Below are 11,708 nucleotides of genomic sequence, written 5' to 3'. Positions count from 1 at the left end.
GATTGGCTGATCCCTCCTGATGACCCGGTTGGAGTCATGTCCAACCGGGTCATCAGGAGGGATCAGCCAATGAAGCTGAAAGTCCCACCCGGTTGACTACATTAAAATTGTGGAAGCCCATGGTAATACAGCCTTTTGGCCACTTGAGGAATCTATCATTCTCTATGGTAAAGCCTGAGGGCTCATTGACCCATCCTGTTTTATCTCCTCCCCCTGCTAAATGACTTCTGGGTGAACATTTCTGAATGGTTATTCAAAGGTTTATGAGAGGGCCATTGAACCTGACCCAGATATTGCTCTCTTTGGTTGCTCTTAAGTAATTTTACGAGGAATAAAAAGCTTTTGATGTTTGGAATGGTGGCTGCCAAAAACATCCTCCTCCCTGTGAGGTTGACCTAGTAGGATTTTTAACAGTGAGGACATCACTAACCCCAGGTAATATTAAACCGTTTCGTAAACATTGTCTGGTATTAACTTAAGGCATAACTTTAGCTTAGGTGACGGAGGACCACAGGAGGTTGGTGGCACCTTCATTGGGCAGGACGGGCTCGTGGTAATGACTGGAGCGGAGTGGTATCAAATACATCAAACACATGGTTTGCAGGTTTTTGATGCCATTCCATTTGCGCCTTTCCGGACATTATTATGAGCCGTTCTTCCCTCAGCAGCCTCCTGTGCGCAGGACATAGGACAGTCGTCACACTCACACAGAATGGGAGTCACCCACATTCCCTTGATTCCGGAGATGGTTATCAGAAATGATCAACACCATTAACAAGGAAAAGATGAGCTCTTACAGGACTAACTCCAACAGATGAACTCCTCCAACAGATTAACTCCTCCAACAGATTAACTCCTCCAACTCCTCCAACAGATTAACTCCTCCAACTCCTCCAACAGATTAACTCCTCCAACAGATGAACTCCTCCAACTCCTCCAACAGATTAACTCCTCCAACAGATTAACTCCTCCAACTCCTCCAACAGATTAACTCCTCCAACAGATGAACTCCTCCAACAGACGAACTCCTCCAACAGACGAACTCCTCCAACAGATTAACTCCTCCAACAGATTAACTCCTCCAACTCCTCCAACAGATTAACTCCTCCAACAGATTAACTCCTCCAACTCCTCCAACAGATTAACTCCTCCAACTCCTCCAACAGATTAACTCCTCCAACAGATTAACTCCTCCAACTCCTCCAACAGATGAACTCCTCCAACAGATGAACTCCTCCAACAGATTAACTCCTCCAACAGATTAACTCCTCCAACAGATTAACTCCTCCAACAGATTAACTCCTCCAACAGATTAACTCCTCCAACTCCTCCAACAGACTAACTCCTCCAACAGATGAACTCCTCCAACAGATGAACTCCTCCAACAGATTAACTCCTCCAACAGATTAACTCCTCCAACAGATTAACTCCTCCAACTCCTCCAACAGATTAACTCCTCCAACAGATTAACTCCTCCAACAGATGAACTCCTCCAACAGATGAACTCCTCCAACAGATTAACTCCTCCAACAGATTAACTCCTCCAACAGACGAACTCCTCCAACAGACGAACTCCTCCAACAGACGAACTCCTCCAACAGATTAACTCCTCCAACAGATTAACTCCTCCAACAGATTAACTCCTCCAACTCCTCCAACAGATTAACTCCTCCAACAGATTAACTCCTCCAACAGATTAACTCCTCCAACTCCTCCACCAGATTAACTCCTCCACCAGATTAACTCCTCCACCAGATTAACTCCTCCAACAGATTAACTCCTCCAACAGATTAACTCCTCCAACAGACGAACTCCTCCAACAGATTAACTCCTCCAACAGATTAACTCCTCCAACAGATTAACTCCTCCAACAGATTAACTCCTCCAACTCCTCCAACAGATTAACTCCTCCAACAGATTAACTCCTCCAACAGATTAACTCCTCCAACAGATTAACTCCTCCAACTCCTCCAACATATTAACTCCTCCAACAGATTAACTCCTTCAACAGATTAACTCCTCCAACAGATTAACTCCTCCAACAGATTTCTAAAGATTTGGGGACCATTTCTGGATCTTCTGGATAAAGACTGATTGTGAACGCTTACCTGACTGTCCTGTTGTCGTCACTATCATATTGTTGTCCTATTGTTGTTGTATGTACACTGAGTATACCAAACATTAAGGACACCTTCCTAATATTTTTGTTGTATGTCTTAAGCAATATTTCATTGTGTTTTTGTGTTGTATTGAACTATAAAATAAAATACATTCATATAAAATATATACAGTGGGGGAAAAAAGTATTTAGTCAGCCACCAATTGTGCAAGTTCTCCCACTTAAAAAGATGAGAGGCCTGTAATTTTCATCATAGGTACACGTCAACTATGACAGACAAAATGAGGGGAAAAAATCCAGAAAATCACATTGTAGGATTTTTAATGAATTTATTTGCAAATTATGGTGGAAAATAAGTATTTGGTCAATAACAAAAGTTTCTCAATACTTTGTTATATACCCTTTGTTGGCAATGACACAGGTCAAACGTTTTCTGTAAGTCTTCACAAGGTTTTCACACACTGTTGCTGGTATTTTGGCCCATTCCTCCATGCAGATCTCCTCTAGAGCAGTGATGTTTTGGGGCTGTCGCTGGGCAACACAGACTTTCAACTCCCTCCAAAGATTTTCTATGGGGGTTGAGATCTGGAGACTGGCTAGGCCACTCCAGGACCTTGAAATGCTTCTTACGAAGCCACTCCTTCGTTGCCCGGGCGGTGTGTTTGGGATCATTGTCATGCTGAAAGACCCAGCCACGTTTCATCTTCAATGCCCTTGCTGATGGAAGGAGGTTTTCACTCAAAATCTCACGATACATGGCCCCATTCATTCTTTCCTTTACACGGATCAGTCGTCCTGGTCCCTTTGCAGAAAAACAGCCCCAAAGCATGATGTTTCCACCCCCATGCTTCACAGTAGGTATGGTGTTCTTTGGATGCAACTCAGCATTCTTTGTCCTCCAAACACGACGAGTTGAGTTTTTACCAAAAAGTTCTATTTTGGTTTCATCTGACCATATGACACTCTCCCAATCCTCTTCTGGATCATCCAAATGCACTCTAGCAAACTTCAGACGGGCCTGGACATGTACTGGCTTAAGCAGGGGGACACGTCTGGCACTGCAGGATTTGAGTCCCTGGCGGCGTAGTGTGTTACTGATGGTAGGCTTTGGTACTTTGGTCCCAGCTCTCTGCAGGTCATTCACTAGGTCCCCCGTGTGGTTCTGGGATTTTTGCTCACCGTTCTTGTGATCATTTTGACCCCACGGGTGAGATCTTGCGTGGAGCCCCAGATCGAGGGAGATTATCAGTGGTCTTGTATGTCTTCCATTTCCTAATAATTGCTCCCACAGTTGATTTCTTCAAACCAAGCTGCTTACCTATTGCAGATTCAGTCTTCCCAGCCTGGTGCAGGTCTACAATTTTGTTTCTGGTGTCCTTTGACAGCTCTTTGGTCTTGGCCATAGTGGAGTTTGGAGTGTGACTGTTTGAGGTTGTGGACAGGTGTCTTTTATACTGATAACAAGTTCAAACAGGTGTCATTAATACAGGTAACGAGTGGAGGACAGAGGAGCCTCTTAAAGAAGAAGTTACAGGTCTGTGAGAGCCAGAAATCTTGCTTGTTTGTAGGTGACCAAATACTTATTTTCCACCATAATTTGCAAATAAATTCATTAAAAATCCTACAATGTGATTTTCTGGGAAAAAAATTCTCAATTTGTCTGTCATAGTTGACGTGTACCTATGATGAAAATTACAGGCCTCTCTCATCTTTTTAAGTGGGAGAACTTGCACAATTGGTGGCTGACTAAATACTTTTCCCCCCCACTGTATATTGTGATGGAAAAGGGGTTCTATTAGATGTACCTATATAATTATGTGTAGCTTTATAATAGGAGCTTAGTATAGGAGCTTAGTAATGGTAAAGAGCTCTCCGCTTAAAGGAATACATAAGGTATATTGCTGTGCACATTTGGAGGGGTGAAACTACAAGATAGTTTCACCACTTCCCTCGCCTCAGGATTGGTTCCTCTCTCCCACTTTCACTCCCCACAGCCGTTCTGAGAGTACATAGATAGCTCAAGGAGCAGAAACAGACTTGTTATTGTTCTAAAGCATCCTCTTCCTGAGAAACTAAGCCAGGGTAAACAGCACCCAGTGCAGACAAAGTGATAGTGGAGCCCAGGTGCGCCAGGGAAGGGCGGAATCAACCATGACTAAGCAGTTTTTGTGTTTCTACAGTATATAAACCCCTCGCGTTCTCTGTATTGTCGGGCTGTCAACTAATCACCTACGGCTGGTTCGTTGACCAGCTCCATTATTGCAATAATTACATTGATTTTAAAGTATGATTGTTTGAAGAATCTGCAGTCTCTCTTCCTTTGGATTAGAATTTCCACGACAATATACATTTAAAAATAAGAAATTGTAACACAGTCGACTCCTGACAGCTGCAACAGCTTTGGACTGATGTGACAGCGTACACTAAACCAGAGAATGCAGATATCAAGAGATATTATAAAGAATATTACTGAGTTGGGACTGAAAAACACTGTAGTGCACTTCAAACAGAGTTTGCATTTCTACAAAGTGTACTTATGAGGAGTCGACTGTAAATTACTTCCTAAAAGATTCAAACAATATCATGAATAAGCAGCATTAGGTAAAAATGGATGAGAAACACTCTTGGACAGATGGAAGGAAGATATTTTCTGGAAAGTATATATGTTTCAATGTATCAATAACATCAGGTCAGACCACTCTCTCGTCACCTGAGAGATATTCTAAAACAAAGGACCAGGACTTCCTGTTTCTAATAACGTGAAAACATCAACAGACTGTACAGCAGACCTATGAGCTTCCTACAATATTATTTATTGTTTAATCATTACATCATCAATTGAATCAAATCAAACTTTATTGACATAAAATGTTGAAAAACATAACTTGCTTATATCCATTTATCTGAAACCATCAGCATGAATGATCCAGAGTTGCTTTCCTTCCCTAAGAGTGTAGTCCACATCCCGCCCTTTTATTCCCATCTGCTGACTGAAGATCTTTGTTCCAATTTTCTTTTTGTTTTCATCTTGTTTTCTTTCTTTGTGGACGTTATTCACTTCAGCAGATGAGACGTACAAATTAATGTTCTACCACAGACTGAGCAGCCATGTTGTTTCTCTACTGTGTACATTATATACAGTGCATTCGGAAAGTATTCAGACCCCTTCACCTTTTCCACATTTTGTTACGTTACAGTCTTATTCTAAAATTGATTTAATTGTTTTTTCCCCCTCATCAATCTACACACAATACCCCATAATGACAAAGCAAAAACAGGTTTTTAGAAATATTTGCAAATGTATAAAGAATTAAAAAACGGAAATATCACATTTACATAAGTATTCAGACCCTTTACTCAGTACTTTGTTGAAGCACCTTTGGCAGCGATTACAGCCTTTAGTCTTCTTGGGTATGACGCTACAAGCTTGGCACACCTGTATTTGGGGACTTTCTCCCATTCTTCTCTGCAGATCCTCTCAAGCTCTGTCAGGTTGGATGGGGAGCGTTGCTGCACAGCTATTTTCAGGTCTCTCCAGAGATGTTCGATCGAGTTCAAGTCCGGGCTCTGGCTGGACCACTCAAGGACATTCAGAGACTTGTCCCGAAGCCACTTCTGCGTTGTCTTGGCCGTGTGCTTAGGATCGTTGTCCTGTTGGAAGGTGAACCTTCGCCCCCAGACGGAGGTCCTGAGCGCACTGGAGCAGGTTTTCATCAAGGATATCTCAGTACTTTGCTCCGTTCATCTTTCCCTTGATCCTGACTAGTTTCCCAGTTCCTGCCGCTGAAAAACATCCCCACAGCATGATGCTGCCACCACCATGCTTCACCGTAGGGATGGTGCCAGGTTTCCTCCAGACGTGACGCTTGGCATTCAGGCTTAAGAGTTCAATCTTGGTTTCATCAGACCAGAAAATCTTGTTTCTCATGGTCTGAGAGTCCTTTAGATGCCTTTTGGCAAACTCCAAGTGGGCTGTCATGTGCCTTTTACTGAAGAGTGGCTTCTGTCTGGCCACTCTACCATAAAGGCCTGATTAGTGGAGTGCTGCAGTGATGATTGTCCTTCTGGAAGGTTCTCCCATCTCCACAGAGGAGCTCTGGAGCTCTGTCAGTGACCATCGGCTTCTTGGTCACCTCCCTGACCAAGACACTTCTCCCCCGATTGCTCAGTTTGGCCGGGCGGACAGCTCTAGGAAGAGTCTTGGTGGTTTCCAACTTCTTCCATTTAAGAATGATGGAGGCCACTGTGTTCTTGGGGACCTTTAATGCTGCAGAAATTTTTTGGTACCCTTCCCCAGATCTGTGCCTCGACACAATCCTGTCTCGGAGCTCTATGGATAATTCCTTCGACCTCATGGCTTGGTTTTTACTCTGACATGCACTGTCAACTGTGCGACCTGATATAGACAGGTGTGTGCCTTTCCAAATCATGTCCTATCAATTGAATTTACCACAGGTGGACTCCAATCAAGTTGCAGAAACAGCTCAAGGATTTTCAATAGAAACAGGATGCACCGGAGTTCAATTTCGAGTCTCAGAGCAAATGGTCTGAAAATAAAGGTATCCGTTTTTTATTTTTTATAAATGTGCAAAAATTTATAAAAACCTGTTTTCGCTTTGTCATTATGGGGTATTGTGTGTAGATTGATGAGGACAATGTATTATTTAATAAATGTTACAATAAGTCTGTAACGTAAAAAAATGTGAAAAAAGTCAAGGGGTCTGAATACTTTCCAAATGCACTGTAAGTCAGTTTATGCCTCCTTAGGTCCATCTTATGATTGACGCCTTTCCCACAGTCACCGCAAATGAAAGAGTATCATTCCGTGTAAGTCCATATGTGAACAGTTAGGTTCCACTTGACACCGAAGATTTTTCCACAGTCACCACAGCTAAATGGTTTCTCTCCGGTGTGAGACAGTTTGTGCCTGGTTAGGTTCTGCTTGAGACCTAAACTTCTCCTGTGTGAGTCTGTATATGTGCAGTTAGGTGCTCCTTGCGAATGAAGCCTTTACCACAGTCACCACAGCTAAATGGTTTCTCTCCTGTGTGAGTCAGTATGTGCCTCATTAGGTCCCCCTTCTGACTGAAGCTTTTACAGCAAAAAAAACAGCTAAATGGTTTCTCTCCTGTGTGAGTCAGTTTATGCATGGTTAGGGTCCCCTTCTGACTGAAGCTTTTCCCACAGTCGCCACAGCTAAATGGTTTCTCTCCTGTGTGAACCCTCATGTGCCTGGATAGATGACCTTTTTGTTTGAAGGTCTTGCCACAAAAGGGCCAGGTGCAGGGTTCCCCCATTAGTGGGTTCAGATCCAATAGTGGACTGGGGCTGCTGTCAAGTCCTACTGGGTCGCTGCTTACGGCTGAGCTGAGGCTGGAGGCAATGTTTTCATTATCTGGAGGGTCACAGGGAATGTCAAGACCCTTTAGGTGGGTCCCAGTGCCAAAAGGTTTCAGATCCACTGGTTTAGAGTCACTCTCTCTGTTCTCTACAGTCTGGGTTTGGGGAAGAGTCAAGGACCAAAATGGGTTTTCCTGATCACATTCACTTTTCACACAGGAAGGAGTGAAATCGAAATCTATGATGTCAGGCTCCAGCCCTTGAAGCTGCTCTTCCTCCTGACTGGTCCGGAGTTCCTCCTGTTCCTCTATAATCTGTGTGGGCTCTGGGTCCTCCTGCCCCAGACTGGGGCTCCACTCCTGCTCACAGTGCTGCTGCTCAGGGGGAACCTCCTCTTCAGAGACAGAGAGAGAGAGCTGCAGGGAGTCTGGAGGGAAGGAGAGGAGGAGCAGAAACTTGAATCATACAGGTGAAGTGTAGATTTCTATGATCTATACAGCCTGAGTGCAGATAGCTAGGGGTGGCTTCTAGACAGACATTGTATCTCGATCTAGCAGTATAACACTAGCCCATCATGTGACTTTTTCCCCAACCTGTGTCTGTACCTGTTTGGCAACGCTTTCCCACGTTGGAGGGTATATTTGTGGTCAGTAGACGGTTCTGATGCGTCGTTTTAAATCGCTGAGTGGTGCCCAGGAAATAATTAAATCAAATTATTAGATGCTACCATCCCCCTTCCAATTCATAACCAAACATGGATGTCAATGTTTGCACGGAATGCGCGCACACCAGAGAGGAAGAGGCGAAGCGAGAGGTTTCACTCTCCTCAAAATCTGTCCGCGTGAGATAATCCCTTTTTTTAAATGGAGGTCTATGGAGAGAGTGTCAAATTACTTATTCAATTAATGACAGGTGTAATTAATCCAATTGCTTATTGGATCAAATAGAAGTTGCGTCATGCTTTGCTTGTTACAAATGTACTGATGTAAGTGGATGCACGTGTCATTCCAGCAAATTTGAGAAAAAACGACTTAGTAGTGCCTGTTGTTCCACGCGTATCTGCCCCATCAGTGGCTAGAATGGTCCCATCTGCTCCCGCCTGCTTTTCATAATTGGGGACATGCGTTTCCATTGTTCGAGCAGTCACTTGACTATCTTGTCAATATAATAGACAATCTTTGTGCACTCTCTTCGTTCTATTTCCTGTCTGCAGCAGCATGGTGCCCGTATTGCGAGGCTGATTAGGTAGGACAAACAGGTGTGAAACAGAGACAGGTGTGCACGCAAAGCGAGAACACAAGATTGAATCCATGTTTGGTTTTGATTTGTGGGGTGTGGTTGCTAACCTGGGTGCCAGTTTATTTATCCAACATTCCTCTCCCTGTACTTCATGTTATGTGCTAAAGAGACTGGCCTTTCTGCCATCTTCAAATATGAACATTCTATTATTACATTAATGAGCTCGAGGAGAACAGAGGATTTAATCCTGATTCGACAACCCTCACAGCTATACTCCAATCACAATGATTATGCAAATATTGGAACTCCATTACTTTATTTTTTCTCCACAGAACATGCTGGTATCCGGTTGCTAAGCAACCGTTTTGTTTGCCCAGACAAAAGTTCTAAATTCTCAAACTAAACACATACTGCAATTCCAACCACAAAACATCTTAGCTTTGATTTTAAGCCTCAAAATACAACAACAACTTGCCTAGCTAATAGCTAAATGTTTGTTTTTGACTGTTATAAATTGTAATTCTATTTTCGAGGCTCCACATATTGTCATGGAAAATATGACTGTTATTTCCAACAACCAATGAGAAACTCCGTCGTAAATCCAGCTGCATATTGAACGTTGAGATTGCCAAAAGTGAGATTGCCAAAAGTGAGAGTGCCAAAAGGCCAGTCTCTTTGGCAATGACAAGGAGTGGATTGTTAGCTAAAGAGACTCAGACTAGGTGGTAGCATCTAACAATTGGATTTAATAATTTCCTGGGCACGACTCGGCGATGCAAACTATGTAAGGGATAATCAACGAGGGACTATCCGTTCTATGGAAAATAATGAATGACGTGGAAGGTGTGTTCTAGGCTTAGGCGGTATCCAGGTTGTCATACCAACCTTGTGCCATCCCGGGATATTCGGTAATGCCGGCACTGACAAACCCCACTGAGCCTTTGTAATCCGAAGGTTAGCAATGCTAACAACTACATGTACAATCCCATAGAAAATGCTAACTATACTGAACAAAAATATAAAACGCAACATGTAAAGTGTTGGTCCCATGTTTCATGAGCTGAAATAAAAATTCTGAAATTTGCCATTCGCACAAAAAGTTTATTTCTCTCAGATTTTGTGCACAAATGTGTTTACATCTCTGTTAGTGAGCATTTCTCCTTTGCCAAGAGAATCCATCCACCTGACAGGTGTGGCATATAAAGAAGCTGATTAAACAGCCTGATCATTACACAGGTGCACCTTGTGCTGGGGACAATAAAAGGCCACTCTAAAATGTGCAGTTTTTCACAATGCCACCGATTTCTCTAGTTTTGAGGGAGCGTGCAATTGGCATGCTGACTGCAGGAATGTCCACCAGAGTTGTTGCCAGAGAATTTAATGTTAATTTCTCTACCATAAGCCGCCTCCAACGTTGTTTTGGAGAATTTGGCAGTACGTCCAACCGGCCTAACAACCGCAGACCACGTGTAACCACGCCAGCCCAGGACCTCCACATCCGGCTTCTTCTGAGACCAGCTACCTGGACAGCTGACGAAACTGAGGAGTATTTCTGTCTGTAATGAAGCCCTTTCGTTGGGAAAAACTAATTGAGATTGGGTGGGCCTGGCTCCCAAGTGGTTGGGCCTATGCCCTCCCAGGCCCACCCATGGCTGCGCCCCTGCCCAGTCATGTAAAATCCATAGATTAGGGCCTAATGAATTTTTTTCAATTGACTGATTTCCTTATATGAACTGTAACTCAGGAAAATCTTTGAAATTGTTGCATGTTGCGTTTATATTTTTGTTCAGTATAAATGCTAACAAGTGCTTTGCAAACATTTTATACAGTCTCTAATCTAAACTATTTGCAGTACAGACATCCCAGCTCATAAAGTTATACAAGCAACAAAAAATGCTACTCACAGTTCGCTTCAAGCACTAGGGCTGACCTCATATAGTCGACTGGTCAAACAGCAAGTAAACGTAGTTTGTTTTTACATTCACTGAGAATGACAATAGATCCTCAACGTAGCCTATTTGAAAAATCTTTCCAGCTCTCTCCCTTTCGATAACCACTCAGCATGAAAGGGGGAAAAAATGTAATGATCTGATCCGGTTGAAACGTCATAAAATAGGCCGACCTGATAGGCCTACTTTTTTTTTTTGTCATTTAGCTGACAATCTTATCCAGAGCGACTTACAGGAGCAATTTGGGTTAAGTGCCTTGCTCAAGGGCACATCGACAGATTTTTCACCTAGTCGGCTCGGGGATTAGAACCTGCGACCTTTCGGTTACTGGCACAACGCTCTTAATCACTAAGCTACCTGCCGCCCTTGTGCAAATAGCCTACAGCTGTGTCTGTCCGGAGCTCACTGGAGCTGGAAACACTGAGGGCCCAGAATATTTTATGCAATGTTGCAAGTTTGTTAGAGCAAGCTTCAGGCCCAAGTTGATAGTTGATACAATGTTTCAAGTTCATGAATCCACGCACAGTGGGGAGAACAAGTATTTGATACACTGCTGATTTTGCAGGTTTTCCTACTTACAAAGAATGTAGTGGTCTGTAATTTTTATCATAGGTACACTTCAACTGTGAGACGGAATCTAAAACAAAAATCCAGAAAATCACATTGTATGATTTTTAAGTAATTCATTTGCATTTTATTGCATGACATAAGTATTTGATACATCAGAAAAGCAGAACTTCATATTTGGTACAGAAACCTTTGTTTGCAATTACAGAGATCATACATTTCCTGTAGGTCTTGACCAGGTTTGCACACACTGCAGCAGGGATTTTGGCCCACTCCTCCATACAGACCTTCAGGTTTCGGGGCTGTCGCTGGGCAATATGGACTTTCAGCTCCCTCCAAAGATTTTCTATTGGGTTCAGGTCTGGAGACTGGCTAGGCCACTCCAGGACCTTGAGATGCTTCTTACGGAGCCACTCCTTAGTTGCCCTGGCTGTGTGTTTCGGGTCGTTGTCATGCTGGAAGACCCAGCCACGACCCATCTTCAATGCTCTTAC

The 11,708-nt window shown here is 43.3% G+C and overlaps 1 protein-coding gene across 1 annotated transcript; it reads right to left on the bottom strand.

Annotated features, from left to right (window-relative positions):
* Positions 1-6,810: 6,810 nt before the first annotated feature.
* On the bottom strand, positions 6,811-10,633 carry LOC121558859 (zinc finger protein 12-like). The gene is made up of 2 exons (XM_041872216.1): positions 10,629-10,633; positions 6,811-7,783 (listed from the first exon to the last, which is right to left on the bottom strand). The coding sequence occupies exons 1-2, from the start codon at positions 10,631-10,633 to the stop codon at positions 7,069-7,071; spliced, it is 720 nt and encodes a 239-aa protein (XP_041728150.1). The 3' UTR covers positions 6,811-7,068.
* Between the last annotated feature and the right edge of the window lie 1,075 nt (positions 10,634-11,708).

Source organism: Coregonus clupeaformis, unplaced genomic scaffold (assembly GCF_020615455.1).
Source record: "Coregonus clupeaformis isolate EN_2021a unplaced genomic scaffold, ASM2061545v1 scaf0090, whole genome shotgun sequence".
Lineage (NCBI taxonomy): Eukaryota > Metazoa > Chordata > Actinopteri > Salmoniformes > Salmonidae > Coregonus > Coregonus clupeaformis.
Note: the sequence above shows the minus strand (reverse complement) of the source record. Positions and strands in the feature narration are given on the sequence as shown.